Raw genomic sequence first — 16,164 nt, 5'->3', positions numbered from 1 at the left:
ACTCATCGCCCTCTGTTTTTCTAAGCTCCATGTACCTATCCAGGAGTCTCTTAAAAGACCCTATTGTATCCGCCTCCACCACAGTCGCTGGCAGCCCATTCCACGCACTCATTACTCTGGGTAAAAAAACTTACCCCTGACATTCGCTGTCTACCTACTTCCAAGCACCTTAAAACTTTGCCCTCTCATGTTAGCAATTTCAGCCCTGGGAAAAGCCCCTGACTATCCACATGATCAATGCCTCTCATTATCTTGTACACCTCTATCAAGTCACCTCTCATCCTCCGTCGCTTCAAGGAGAAAAGGCTGACTTCACTCAACCTATTCTCATAAGGCATGCTCCCCAATCTAGGCAACATCCTCGTAAATCTCCTCTGTACCCTTTCTATGGTTTCCACATCCTTCCTGTAGTGAGGTGACCAGAACTAAGCACAGTACTCCAAGTGGGGTCTGACCAGGGTCCTATATAGCTGTAACATTATCTCTCAGCTCTTGAACTCGATCCTACGGTTGATGAAGGCCAATGCACTGTATGCTTTCTTAAGCACACAGTCAACTTGCGCAGCAGCTTTGAGTGTCCTTTGGACTTGGACCCCAAGATCCCTCTGATCCTCCACAGTGCCAAAAGTCTTACCATTACTATATTCTTCCATCATATTTGACCTACCAAAATGAACCACCTCACACTTATTTGGGTTGAACTCCATCTGCCACTTCTCAGCCCAGTTTTGCATCCTATTGATGTCCCACTGTAATCTTTGACAGCCCTCCACGCTATCCACAACACCCCCAACGTTTGTGTCATCGGCAAATTTACTATCCCATCCCATACTTTACCTGAATCTCCTATAGTCCCCATAATATCACCTGGAATCTTTTGACTATCCCGAAAATTCCTGACTTCAAAAGCCCTCATGATCCCCAACCTTCTAAGACCCCACAAATATTATCTTGACCTCTGTAGTCACCTGACAACCACTGTGTAATCAATGCTGCCCTCACGATCTCCTCCTGGATCCATCAATTGCCAGTTCACTTATGTACTCTGGGACTGTCTGATTTTTCTGAAGCTTTCTTTACTGAATATGTAGTTATAGTCAATTCATCTATTTTTCTGCAAATCTGTGGGAACTAAAACTCTTGGCATATGGTGTTAAAATACCATGACGTTTAAAGATACTTGTACCTTCAGATTTCCAGGCTATGGTTCCTGCTCTCATCCTAAAATGTCACAGTTATAGAGTCTGTTAGCGAGTAACAAAAATGGAAACTACCTCCTATTGTTCAGGCAACAAGAAATATCTCTTTTACAACTCATTTAATACAGAATGGAAATTGCATCATTTATTTATTTAGAGATAGGTTGCGGAGGGTAATTTATTTTGCTTCCTTTCCCTTATACCTTCCTTTCATCTACTTCCGTTCTCCCCCTGTCCCTCTATACGTATAGTAAGAGCAGCTGGTTCTCAAATCATAAGTTATTTTGCTGGAATTTCCCAGCGCATATGCTTAGTATTGTACCTGTTGTACAATACCTGTTGTATTGCTGTGCCAGTTCATGTTAACAGGAAGTTTTTACTGCTTTTTTTCTGGTGATAGATAATAGAATGGGCCAACATTGGGAGGAAAAGTGGCCTCAGCTATATAAATATGTCGCAAGGGTTGCTGAGCAGTTATCTCGTTTAACTCTTTCAACTTCTGTTTTATGTATTTCTATGGTTAAAGATAGACTCTTTGCCTTCTAGAGCTTCCAACTGTCTGGTGCATTAAGCACTTTTTTACAACTGTAGAGTTGAAAATTTCAGACAGTAATTGCTCTGGAGATCAGCTGTCATCTTTGAACTTCAAGTGATGTCTTGTGGCTTGTCATAACCATTGATTAAAGGAAAAACAATTGAACATAGAATTAAAATACTAAGTCCAAACCCAATGCTTATGTTATAATTTGTTTGCAGAAGACTGCTGAGCAATTACTTACTTACCTCTAGCAGGCAATTTCTAATCATTTATAAGAGCATTTTTTCTGTATGAAATATAAATTGCTTTACAGTAAAGATGTTTCATTCATTTTCAATCTTATTTAGTCTGACCACTTCAGTTTCATTTTAACTCATTCACTAGTCAGCACACCCATACTTTACCAGAGGAAATGCTAACTTTGCTTCAAATGAAACACTGTGAACTTTCCATGACCCCAATTGAAGCTGGCTCTCTTCCTAGAAAAATTGCATTTATGCATTTGGATTGTGAAATGCCTTTGGAGGGCTGAGTCGGTCCAGAAAGAATGTTCTGTGTTCAGCTAATTGACTTCCCCACTGGGTTGTAATGATTGAGTTTAGCTTATATTTAATCATTTGCAAGGGAGAAGGATTGACTTGAATTTTGTTACAGTCATCTTGATTTGACAAAAATAGATACTCTGTTGAATAGGAAATTTAAACTGATAAGCTACGATTATATAATTGTATTTGAACTTTGGTCACTATTGTAGTAAAGACATTGCTGTATCTAATCCGTGTACACTAAACACTGCCATCAATATATCAATGATCATGTAATCTGCTTTAGTGAAAATAGTTGAGGAATAAATATTTGCTAGGATAGCAAGAAAGTTTATTTTTTTCTCCCGTGATATATTATGGGTCTTTAAATGCTACTTGAGAGAATTGATTGTTTAATATCTCACCTCAAAGATGATGCCTCTGACATTGAGCTGCCCCTCAATGTATAGTGTGTTAGCTGCGAATCTTGTGCTTTGGAATGCTGGTTCCTTCTCTGTAGTAATTGTTGGTTTGATTTTGGTTGATTCTTTAACACAGTGGTCCCCAACCACCGGGCCACAAAGCATGTGCTACCGGGCCATGAGGAAACGATATGAGTCAGCTGCACCTTTCCTTATTCCCTGTGACACCCACAGTTGAACTTGAACGCACGCGAGGTCATCAGTCGGTCATTAACCTACAACTACTCAATGAGTCAAAAACAAATGTTGCTTGAGAGTTTCTTTGGAAGAGATGCTAGGGGACATAAAAGGCCTAACAGTGATGATAACGCAGAGACAGCTGAGGCCGAGACTGCAAAAAAAAGAAAGCTTCCTTCAACAGAAAATACGAGGAGTCGCACATAAAATATGGCTTTATTGTAACCAGTGACTCGCACACTCCAAGCTCCCTGTGTGTGATATGTGGAGACAAGCTGTCTAATGAGGCAATGAAGCCCTCAAAACTGCTTCGGCACCTTGATTCCAAGCACCCTGAACTAAAGACAAACCCGTTGAGTTTTTAGAGCGGAAAAAATGTGAGCAAGTGGAACAGAAGCAAGTGCTGAGGGCCACCACCTCCACAAATGCTGCTGCTCTGAGAGCGTCGTACTTAGTGGCTAGCCGTATTGCTAAGGCTAAGAAGCCTTTCACTGTTGGTGAAGAATTGATTCTGCCTGCTGCCAAGGACAGGTGCCGAGAACTGTTGGGAGAAGCTGCAGCTAACAAGATGACACAGGTTTCTCTTTCAGCTACCACAGTTTCAAGGAGAATCGATGACATAGCGGAGGACATCGAAGCACAGCTGTTGCAACAGATTAATGAGTCTGGTTTCACTACCCAAGTCAAAGAGGTTGCTCCTGACTGCCAGTCTACACATTGTGTCACACACAGGGAAATGCTGGCTAGCTGAAAAATGTCACCTGATCTTAACAGCGTACTGAGTGACATTGTTGAAGTTATCAATCACATCAAAGCAAAAGCCCTTAACTCACGTCTGTTTGAGCAGCTTTGTGAGGAAATGGATGCAGAGCACAAACGCCTTCTCTTACACACTGAAGTCAGGTGGCTATTAAGGGGGAGAGCCCTGGCCAGGGTTTTTGAGTTAAGAGAGCAGCTACAAAGATTTCTTTCAGGAAAAAAGTCACCACTGTCAGCACACTTCAGTGACGAGGAGTGGATAGCAAAACCCGCTTATCTGTGTGACATCTTCAACCTGCTCAATGAACTCAATTTGTCACTTCAGGGGAGAATGACAACTGTCTTCAAGTTGGCTGCTTTCACAGCCAAAACTGGAACTGTGGGGACGGCGAGTGGACAGGGGCATATTTGACATGTTCCCAGCATTAGCTGGATTTTGGGAGAGACTGAGGCTCACAGCTGGTGCACGAACACCTATCTTCTCTGTCGACAGAATTCGAGCGTTACTTCCCAACCGCAAATGACCCAAGATGTGCAAAGGAATGGGCCCATGACCCATTTGTGAATGTCCCCGGTGAATTATCCATATCAGCGCGGGAAGAAGATCAACTCCTCGAGCTTGCAAATGATGGCGGGCTGAGAAGTATGTTTGACATAACATCTCTGCCGACATTCTGAATCAAAGTCAAAGCTGAATATCCTGAGATAGCCTCGAAAGCACTGAAAATGTTGCTTCCATTTCCAACATCTTATCTCTGTGAAGCGGGGTTTTCTGCAATGAATGCAACGAAAACTAAATTGCGGAATAGACTGGACATAAGGAACCCCCTTATGACTTATAATTGACTTATCACTATATTCATGTGTGTTTAATATTAAATTCATTAGATAAACCCTTTTAGAAACAAAATTGAGTGTATTAGCCACTAATAAGTGACTTGTAGTTGACTTATCACTTATATTCCGGTTGTGATTAACACCCACCCCCTGGTCGGCCGGTGTGCAAGAATATTGTCAATATTAAACCCGTCCACGGTGCAAAAAAATTTGGGGACCTCTGCTTTAACACCAACTGTGGTGATGCAGGAAATGCACTGGACACTTGTGCTCCTCCTCTGCAACTCACAAAGAAAGGGCAGTGCATTGGCACAGCGAGTGGAACTGCTATTGGAGACTCTAGTTCAATTCCGACTGTTGTCCGTGTGGAGAACCCTTGTGCTTCCATAGGTTTCCTCTTGGTGATCTGTTATCTCTGAGAGCACAAAGATGTGTGCATCTTCAGGTTAACTGGCCATTCTAAATTGTCTCAAACACAATTCTGCATGAAAGAACTTGAGGGAGTTAATGTGAATGTGGGGAAATTAAAATGGGATGAGTGTAAATGGGTACTTGGTGATCAATGGCTGAAGGATCTGTTTCCAGGCTGTGTGACTCTGACAACTCAGATCCAAATTCATTTTCAGATTCAGTTTAATGTCAGATACACCAGGGTACAATGAAATTTTGTGCTTGCATGAAGCTCACAGAGTTAACAGTTCATATCAAAATAATAAATACAGCAATAAATACTGCAACAAACACCAGAACAGAATGGGGCAAAGTACAGTAGTGCAAAAAGAAATGCTGTTTTAACAATTCTGTTGGAACATTTAAAGTTTTTACTTGCACTGCAATGCAAAGGCCTTTGCCAACTCTTTCACTGTGTTCGGAAGGAATATCCACGTCATTTGCTTCCAGTGGTTGGCTCTGGAGGAGGATTGGCTAAGGGAGATGGTAGGGAGAAAGATGAGGGGTTTATATGAGAGGGGAGGTCTTACAATTGCTTTAGTATGTGGGGGTGTAAATCCAGAACAGATTTTACAATGCTTGACTGAATTGCTTGTAACAGATTATTGGCCTAGTGGCAAAGATAGAATTAACTCCAGCTTTCTTCTGGTAATGCACATTGGGATTATATAATATTATTTGAAACAAAGTCCATAATTCATGCCGTTGTCCAGAATGAAACTGCCAAAGCCCAGGGAACATTGGAATACAGCTGCAGTATTGAACTATTACTAAGCACTTTAGGCCAAATTTGGTATATGGCATATTAGGTACCAAATACCCAAACTGAATATTTAGAAAGACACCCTAAATAGCACCAAGATGCTTAAGAAAATTCCGTCTTTTCATCTATGGGGTGAAAATCCCTCATAATAGAATGCATCTTTTCAAGAAGTGTTTGATATCTCAGTGTTTGCAAAAGGGCAGTTCCCAGGTAAACTTCAGAGTTTCTTTTTTTAAATTCAAATTTTTATTATTATTTATTCTTATTTTACAAAGCGGCACAGCATATCACAGAGCAGATACAGTACAGCATATTTACACAGCCATCCCATGACAGGAAAACAAATAAAATTTAGAGACAGAAAGAAGTTCTAATTTAAGTTTAAATTAACATACAAACAAAATTGATCCCACGTGTCTTGCACTTTTTCCTCTCTGTTAATTCTTCCCGACATGTGTTCATGTGATGAAATTTTAATCATTTCCTCAGTCCATTCCTTCACAGTGGGACATCTGGGTTTTTTCCAGTTTTGCAACATAATTCTTGCAGAGTTTCTTTAAATATTTATACTAGCTACCTTACTAGTACTGTATAGCTGTTTACCACACCTTGTGCAATACTACCATCACTTCTTATCTGGATGGTGTAAATGTGTACCTGTTCCTGCATAATATTACAATTAATTCTTGCACTTGCATCTTATCAGTGTGAACTTAGAAATCTTGGAAATCTTGTAATCATTGACTTGTAAATCTTGTACATCTTATTTTTAAGGTAATTTATTTTTTTATTCCTACATACTTCTCCTCTAATATTTGTATATCTGTGCACTTGGAATGTTACTGTGACACTGCGATTTCCTTTGGGATTAATAAAGTATCTATCTATCTATCTATCTATCTATATAAAGAAACTAGATATGTGTGCTACACATAAAATGCCGGAGGAACTCAGCAGGCCAGGCAGCATCTAGGAAAAGAATACAGTCAATGTTTTGGGCCAAAACTCTTCGGCAGGACTGGAGAAAAAAGCTGGGGAATAGAGTTTAAAGGTGGGGGAGGGGAGGGGAGAGAGAAACACCAGGTGATGGGTGAAACCTGAAGGAGGAGGGATGAGGTAAAGAGCTGGGAAGTTGATTGGAGAAAGAGACAGAAGGCCATGGAAGAAAGAAAAGTGGGGAGGAGCACCAGAGGGAGGCGATGGACAGGCAAGGAGATAAGGTGGGAGAGGGAAAAGGGGATGGGGAATGGTGAATAAGGGGTGGGGGGCATTACTGGAAGTTTGAAAAATCGATGTTCATGCCATCAGGTTGGAGGCTACCCAAACAGAACATAAGGTGTTGTTCCTCCAGCCCAAGTGTGGCCTCATCATGATAGTGGAAGAGGCCATGGATGGACAATTTGGAATGGGAAGTGGAATTAAAATGGGTGGCCATTGGGAGATCCCGCTTTTTCTGGTGGACAGACCGTCGGGTCTCACCGATATACAGGAGGCCTCACCAAGAGCACCGAACACAGTAAATGACCCCAACAGACTCACGGGTGAAGTGTCATCACAAACAAGAGAAAACCTGCAGATGCTGGAAATCTGAGCAACACACACAAAGTACTGGAGGAACACAGCATGGTGTAGCTCGGATTTCCAGCATCTGCAGATTTTCTCTTGTTTGTGATCAGATAGGTGTACTGTCCATCAATATGAGGACAGTTGGCATCTTGGTATTATTAATGTCATTATTCTGCTAAACTAAATATTCATTAATTTAATGCAGCCTGTAAAACTACAAGTAAAAGGTGATGTAGTAAATATTTATTAAAGCCTGCTTGGGTAAGTTATTAATGTACTGCTGGAATATCACATTAGAGCCGCTGGATTATCGATATTGCTCGTGATGCCACATCTTTAACAGTAGTGGGCCTCACCTACATTATTGTGTCACCGATAGTGATTATCCCATTTCTAACAGAATGTGCAGAAATAGTTCTGTTGCTTCAAAAAACACCAAGAGTCATTTGAAGAAATAGACACTTCTTTGATTTTTATTCCAGGCAGCAGGAATTTCCTCTGTAATATCATGTAACAAATCCAAGAGCTTTTGAAAAAAAGTAATTTTGACACTAACTGTTAAAATACATATTTTGAATTGCAGGTTTGAACAAATTGGTCAACCCTTGACCACGGAGGTCATTGTTTCTGGGAGTACATTACTGGTGGCCATTAACCCAACAGCTGGATGCGATCTGTCGCAGTATTCAATTGCGTTTCTTCAGGTGCCAGTGACAGGTAAGGAGAGTAACTGGTTGCTTTCTTTCCACAAAAAAATGCATTTTTTTGTGCTTCATACCGTTGGTCTCATGGAGATTTCCAAAAGACAAAATTCCTTCAAACACAAATAAAGAAGATCTACATCAATAAGACACACTTCATCAAAGCAAGAAATCCCATTTTCAAAGGTTCAAAGGTGCACTTTGTTATCAAGAACGTACGCAGAACACAACTCTGAGATTCATCTTATCCAGATAGCCATAAAATATAGAAAAACCATGGAAGTTGTTGAGGCTACCCCTTGCACAAAAAAAAAGAAGTAAAACTCATGAACCCCAACCCCCCCACCCCCAACCTCTCCCTCAAAAACTAACAGATTGACCACCTGAACACAGCAGGTAAAATATCAAACCCCTAACCCCAAGTTCTTCCAACACACATTTTGCTTTGAGCTTAAAAGTACTTTTCAGGTAGGGTCATTACTGTATTTGTGAAATACACTTGCAAAGTTGCACACAAAAACTTTTCACAAACAGCAATGTTTTAATCATCAACCAGTCCATAATAACAACAGGACGCTAGAAAAATCAGTTTATACAGCAGGAGATTAGGTGTCTTGTGGTAGTTGCAGGAAGAGAAAGGGAGTGAACAGAATTAATGACTATCCATCAGATCTCAGAGTTTCAATATCTGCCTTTCTTCTGCTTAGTACATTTTAGTCTTGAATTTTTGCTTGAAGGACAGGGGGTGGGGGGATGGTAATTTTTGCAAGGGGATGAACTGGAAATAAAAGGATGGAGTTAAAGGGAAAGTGAGAATAAGAAAAGTTGAGAAGGACAACAGAATCAATGGAGCAGAATGCTCAAGAAGGGATTGTACAGTATGGCCAAGTGAAATAGAAATTGGTATGAAAGGTGAGAGGAGTATTGAATTAAAAGTATATATGAATGCACGGAGTATAAGAAATAAAGTGGATGAGCTTGAGGCACAGTTGGAAATTGGTAAGTATGATGTTGTGGGAATAACAGAGACATGGCTTCAAGTGGACAGGGCCAGGGAAATGAATATTCAAGGGTATACATCCTATCGAAAGGACAGACTGATGGGCAGAGGGGGTGGGGTGGCGCTGTTGGTGAGGAATGATATTCAGTCCCTTGCGAGGGGGGGGCATAGAATCAGGAGACATAAAGTCAGTATGGATAGAACTGAGAAATCCTAAGGGTAGAAAGGCCCTAATGGGAGTTATCTACAGGCCCCCAAACAGTTGTCTGGATGTAGGGTGTAAGTTGAATCAAGAGTTAAAATTGGCATGTCGCAAAGGTAATGCTACAGTTGTTATGGGGGATTTCAACATGCAGGTAGACTGGAAGAATCAGGTTGGTACTGGACCCCAAGAAAGGGAGTTTGTAGAGTCCCTCCGAGATGGATTCTTAGAACAGCCTGTACTGGAGCCTACCAGAGAGAAGGCAATTTTAGATTTAATGTTGTGCAATGAACCAGATTTGATCAGGGACCTCGAGATAAAGGAGCCATTAGGAGGTAGTGACCATAATATGATAAGTTTTAATCTACAAATTGAGAGGGAGAAGGGAAAATTGGAAGTGTCAGTATTACAGTTGAACAAAGGGAACTATGGATCTATGAGGGAGGAGCTGGCCAGTTCAATGGAACAATACCCTAGCAGGGATGACAGTGGAACAACAATGGCAGGTATTTCTGGGAATAATGCAGAAGGTGCAGGATCAGTTCATTCCAAAGAGTAAGAAAGATCCTAAGGGGAGTAAGGGGAGGCCATGGCTGACAAGGGAAGTAAAGGACAGTATAAAAATAAAAGAGAAGTATAACATAGCAAAGCAACAGAAGATAACTAAAAAGGCAATACACGGAGAGAAAATGAGGTACGAAGGTAAACTAGCCAAGAATATAAAGGAGGATAGTAAAAGCTTCTTTAGGTATGTGAAAAGGAAAAAAAAATAGTTAAGACCAAAACTGGGCCCTTGAAGACAGAAATGGGTGAATTTATTATGGGGAACAAGGAAATGGCAGACGAGTTGAACAGGTACTTTGGATCTATCTTCATTAGGGAAGACACAAACAATGTCCCAGATATAATAGTGGCCAAAGAACCTAAGGTATGGATGAACTGAAGGAAATTTATATTAGGCAGGAAATGGTGTTGGATAAACTGTTGGGTCTGAAGGCTGATAAGTCCCTGGGACCTGACGGTCTGCATCCCAGGGTACTTAAGGAGGTGCCTTTAGAAATCGCGGATGCATTGGTAATCATTTTCCAATGTTCTGTAGATTCAGGATCAGTTGGATTGGAGGGTGGCTAATATTGTCCCACTTTTCAAGAAAGGAGGGGGAGAGAAAACAGGGAATTATAGACTGGATAGCCTAATGTTAGTGGTGGGAAAGATGCTGGAGTCAATTATGAAAGATGAAATTACGACACATTTGGATAGCAGTAACAGGATAGGTCCGAGTCAGCATGGATTTACGAAGGGGAAATCATGCTTGACTCATCTTCTGGAATTTTTTGAGGATGTAACTATGAAAATGGACAAGGGAGAGCCAGTGGATGTAGTGTACCTGGACTTTCAGAAAGCCTTTGATAAAGTCCCACATAGGAGATTAGTGGGCAAAATTAGGGCACATGGTATTGGGAGCAGAGTACTGACATGGATTGAAAATTGGCTGGCTGATAGGAAACAAAGAGTAGTGATTAACGGGTCCCTTTCGGAATGGCAGGTGGTAACCAGTGGGGTACCACAGGGTTCAGTGCAGGGACCGCAGCTGTTTACAATGCACATTAATGATTTAGATGAAGGGACTAAAAGTAACATTAGCAAATTTGCAGATGACACAAAGCTGGGTGGCAGTGTGAAATGTGAGGAGGATGTTATGAGAATGCAGGGTGACTTGGACAGGCTGGGTGAGTGGACGGATGCATGGCAGATGCAGTTTAATATGGATAAATGTGAGGTTATCCACTTTGGTGGTAAGAACAGGAAGGCAGGTTATTATCTAAATGGAGTCAAGTTAGGAAAAGGGGAAGTACAACGAGATCTAGGTGTTCTTGTACATCAGTCACTGGAAGCAAGCATACAAGTACAGCAGGCAGTGAATGAAGCTAATGGCATGCTGACCATCATAACAAGGGGAATTGAGTATAGGAGCAAAGAGGTCCTTCTGCAGCTGTACAGGGCCCTGGTGAGGCCACACCTGGAGCATTGTGTGCAGTTTTGGTCTCCAAATTTGAGGAAGGACATTCTTGCTATTGAGGGAGTGCAGCGTAGGTTCACAAGGTTAATTGCTGGGATAGCGAGACTGTCATATGTTGAAAGATTGGAGCGACTGGGCTTGTATACACTGGAATTTAGAAGGATGAGAGGGGATCTGATTGAAACATATAAAATTATTAAAGGATTGGACACGCTGGAGGCAGGAAGCATGTTCCTGCTGATGGGCGAGTCCAGAACCAGAGGCCACAGTTTAGGAATAAGGGGTAGGCCATTTAGAACGGAGTTGAGGAAAAATTTTTTCACCCAGATAGTGGTGGATATGTGGAATGCTCTGCCCCAGAAGGCAGTGGAGGCCAAGTCTCTGGATGCTTTCAAGAAAGAGATGGATAGAGCTCTTAAAGATAGTGGAATCAAAGGTTATGGGGATAAGGCAGGAACTGGATACTGATTGTCGATGATCAGCCATGATCACAGTGAATAGCGGTGCTGGCTCGAAGGGCCGAATGGCCTACTCCTGCACCTATTGTCTATTGTCTATTGTGTCTGAGCCAATTAGGGGAGAAATCCCCTAGCAGAGTGATAGCTTCAATTTTACTGATGTTAACTAACTGACAATAATTCCCCTGCTCTTCTTTAAAATAGTTCAGTGGGTTGCTTTGCTTCCTTTGAGGGGGCAGGTTTCATTTTTGGACTCAGAGATCTAGTGGTGCATTTTCTAGTGGGGTTTGCATGTTTTCCCTGTGAACATGTGGGGTCTCCCCCCTTCCACATCCCGAGGATAAGTTAATTGGTTCTGTAAATTAACAGGGCAATGGAATTGCTCTGAGAGTGGCACTGATTTGCTGGGCTAACGTACTCTCCTTCCATTTCATAAGGAAATGTGGAAATATGAACATCTGCGGGGGGTGAGGAATGGGGAGGCACATTGGCTATTCAGAAAGATTTCTCAGCAGGTGATTCAACACATGGGTGGGAATTCAAAACGGATCAATGCCAGAAATAAAACATAGAAACACAGAAAATCTACAGCAAAATACAGGCCCTTCAGCCCACAGATTTGTGCCGAACATGTCTCCACCTTAGAAATTACTAGGCTTATCTATAGCCCTCTATTTTACTAAGCTCCATGTACCTATCTCAATGTCTCTTGAAAGACCCTATCGTATCCGCCTCCACCACCGTTACCTTCAGCCCATTCCACGCACTTACTACTCTCTGAGTAAAAAACTTACCCCTGACATCTCCCCTGTACCTACTCCCCAGCACCTTAAACCTGCGTCCTCTTGTGGCAACCATTTCAGCCCTGGGAAAAAGCCTCTGACTATCCACACGATCAATGCCTCTCATCATCTTATACACCTCTATCAGGTCACCTCTCATTCTCCGTTGCTCCAAGGAGAAAAGGCTGAGCTCACTCAACCTGTTTTCATAAGGCATGCTCCCCAATCCAGGCAACATCCTTGTAAATCTCCACTGCACCCTTTCTATAGTTTCCACATCCTTCCTGTAGTGAGGCGACCAGAACTGAGCACAGTACTCCAAGTGGGGTCTGACCAGGATCCTATATAGCTGCAACATTACCTGTCAGCTCCTAAATTCAATTCCATGATTGATGAAGGCCAATACACTGTATGCCTTCTTAACCACAGAGTCAACCTGCACAGCTGCTTTGAGTGTCCTATGGACTCAGACCCCAAGATCCCTCTGATCCTCCACACTGCCAAGAGTCTTACCATTAATGCTATATTCTGCCATCATATTTGACATACAAAAATGAACCACTTCACACTTATCTGGGTTGAACTCCATCTGCCACTTCTCAGCCCAGTCTTGCATCCTATCAATGTCCTTCTGTAACCTCTGACAGCCCTCCACACTATCCACAACACCTCCAACCTTTGTGTCATCAGCAAACTTACTAACCCACCCCTCCACTTCCTCATCCAGGTCATTTATAAAAATCACGAACAGTAAGGGTCCAGAACAGATCCCTGGTGACCGACCTCCATGCAGAATATGACCCATCTACAACCTTGCCTTCTGTATGCAAGCCAGTTCTGGATCCACAAAGCAATGTCCCCTTGGATCCCATGCCTCCTTACTTTCTCAATAAGCCTTGCATGGGGTACCTTATTAAATGCCTTGCTGAAATCCATATACACTACATCTACTGCTCTTCCTTCATCAATATGTTTCGTCACGTCCTCAAAAAATTCAATCAGGCTCGTAAGGCATGACCTGCCCTTGACAAGCCATGCTGACTACTCCAAATCATATTATACCTTTCCAAACGTTCATAAATCCTACCTCTCAGGATCTTCTTCATCAACTTACCAACCACTGAGGTAAGACTCACTGGTCTGTAATTTCCTGGGCTATCTCTACTCCCTTTCTTGAATAAAGGAACAACATCCTCAACCCTCCATTCCTCCGGAATCTCTCCTGTCCCCATTGATGATGCAAAGATCTCCTCCCTCGCCTCCCACAGTAGCCTGGGGTACATCTCATCCAGTCCCGGTGACTTACCCAACTTGATGCTTTCCAAAAGCTCCAGCACATCCTCTTTCTTAATATCTACATGCTCAAGCTTTTCAGTCTGCTGCAAGTCAGCACTACAGTCACCAAGATCCTTTTCCATAGTGAATGCTGAAGTAAAGTATTCATTAAGTACCTCTGCTATTTCCTCCAGTTCCATACACACTTTCCCACTGTCACCCTTGATAGGTCCTATTCCTTGATGTCTTATCCTTGCTTGCCATGGCCTTCTCATGGCCCCTTCTGGATCTCCTAATTTCCTTCTTTAAGCTCCTTCCTATTAGCCTTATAATCTTTTCCTTTCCTCTACACCTGAAGTATAAGGCTGAAATTCAGGAATAAATTTAATAGCCTCACAGCCCTTGCTGAGGTAAATCACAAACTGTCTCACTTCTCTTTACCAAGTAATGAAGCCTATTCCTTTCCAATACCTGATGCTCTGATTGCAGCCCTTTGCAGCCACTGCTCTTCACCTTGATACTTCCTTTAACTCCTTGTATCTCTGCCCTGTTGACTAATCAGCAATTGCTATTTCATGTTATTATTCCCATCACCTTAGCACTGCTGTACTTGCAGAGGAAGCTGTCACCTCACATCAAGTTAGTCACTTGAAGAAGGTTTCATTCATACACACACTCTCTTAGATATGTGGATGGTTTGCAACTTCTGTAAAACCATCTTTCTTCTCTTTTAAGTACTGTCTTGCATGCTAATACCCTGCCTAAGGGAGAGTATATAAAAGTACTTAGATAGCCAGGACCTGTTTAGGGATAGTCAATATGGCATTCTGTGTGCAGGTCAAATCTAACCAATCTTACAGTTTTTCATGAGGTTATCAGGAAGGTTGATCAAGGAAAGATAGTGGAGGCTGTCTACATGGACTTTACCAAGGCCTTTGACAAAGTCCTGCACAGAAAGCAGGTCTAGAAGGTTAGATTGCTTGGCAGGATGAAGTAGCCAACTGTATCAACACAGGCTTAGCAAGAGAAGCCAGTGAGTGATAGCAGATAGCAGTGTCTCTGAATGGTGGCCTGTGCTGCAGGGATCAGTGCTGAGTCCATTGTTGTTTGTCATCTATATTAATGTTTTAGTGATAAGGTGGTGTACTGGATCAGCAAATTTGCAGATGACTCCAGGATCGGAAGTGCAGTGGACAGTGAGGGAGGCTATCAAAGCTTGCAAGGTGATTTGGACCAGCTGGGAAAATGGGCTGAACAATGGCAGATGGAACTTAATGCAGACAAGTGTGAGGTGTTGCACTTTGGGAGGACAAACAAGGGTAGGACTTACAGATTGAATGGTGTGCTGTAGAACAAAGAAAATAGAGATCCATAATCCATTGAAAGTGGCAGCACTGATAGATAGGATGGTAAAGAGAGCATTTGACACACTGAATTTCATAAGTCAGGGTATTGAGTACTGGAGTTGGGATGTAATGAGGGAGTTGTATAAAAGATTGGTGAGTTCTAATTTGGAGTATTGTGTGCAGTTCTGGTCACTTACCTACAGGAAAGGTACAGGTAAGCTTAAAAAGTGCAGAGAAAATTTACAAGGATATTGCTGCATTTGAAGATCTATGTTATAGGGAAAGGTTGAATACATTAGAACTTTATTCACTGATGCACAGAAGAATAATAGGAGATCTTTTAGAGGTGTACAAAATTATGAGAGTTGTAGGTGTTTTCCCTTCAGGTTGCGTGAGACTAGAACTAGAGGTGAAAGGTGATAATTTTAAGGGGAATCTGAGGGTGTACTTCTTCACTTGGAGAGTGGTACAAGCATGGACTGAGCTGCCAGTGGAAGTGGTACACCCAGGTTCAGTTATAACGTTTAAGAGTTCTGTTTGTCTTTTTCAAGGAAGGTTGTGGAAGCTTGAGAGAGGGTGTAGAGGAGACTTATCAGGATACTGTCTGGATTAGAGTGTATGTCTGCTGAGGACAGGTTGAGCAAGCTGGGACCTTTCTTGTTGGAGCAAAGGAGGAGAAGAGGTGACTTAATATAGGTGTACAAGATAAGTGGCATATTTAGAATTGACAGAGTCTTTTCCCGTGGTGGAAATGGCCAATACCACTGACTTTAGGGTGATTTGAGGAAAGTATAAGGGGAATGTCAGAGGTATTTTATTTTACACAAAGAATGGTAGGTGCATGGAACACACTGCCAGGGTGATGGTAGAGGCAGATACATTAGGGATATTTAAGAAACTCTTAGATAAGCATATAGTTGAAAGAAAGAAGGAGGTCTATGTGGGAAAGAAGGATTAAAATGATCTTGGAATAAGCTAAAAGGTCGGTGCCATGCAGTTCTATTTAAGAAAAGTTTGGATAGGTACATGGATGAGAGAAGTGGTCCAGGTGTAGATAATAGAATCAGACAGAAGGCCAGACTGGT

The 16,164-nt window shown here is 42.0% G+C and overlaps 1 protein-coding gene across 2 annotated transcripts in view; it reads left to right on the top strand.

Moving 5' to 3' along the window:
* The window catches only part of LOC140198950 (suppressor of tumorigenicity 14 protein homolog), a 119,149-nt gene that overhangs the window by 78,090 nt on the left and 24,895 nt on the right, over nt 1-16,164 (top strand). For both annotated transcript variants that reach the window (XR_011886298.1, XM_072260251.1), the window contains exon 8: nt 7,879-8,012. Coding sequence is in view for 1 of the 2 variants with exons in the window: in XM_072260251.1 (XP_072116352.1) it covers nt 7,879-8,012 (134 nt within the window). In the remaining variant the exon portion in view is untranslated. The remainder of the gene's footprint in view (nt 1-7,878; nt 8,013-16,164) is intronic.

This window comes from Mobula birostris, chromosome 6 (assembly GCF_030028105.1).
Source record: "Mobula birostris isolate sMobBir1 chromosome 6, sMobBir1.hap1, whole genome shotgun sequence".
Classification (NCBI taxonomy): domain Eukaryota; kingdom Metazoa; phylum Chordata; class Chondrichthyes; order Myliobatiformes; family Myliobatidae; genus Mobula; species Mobula birostris.
Note: the sequence above shows the minus strand (reverse complement) of the source record. Positions and strands in the feature narration are given on the sequence as shown.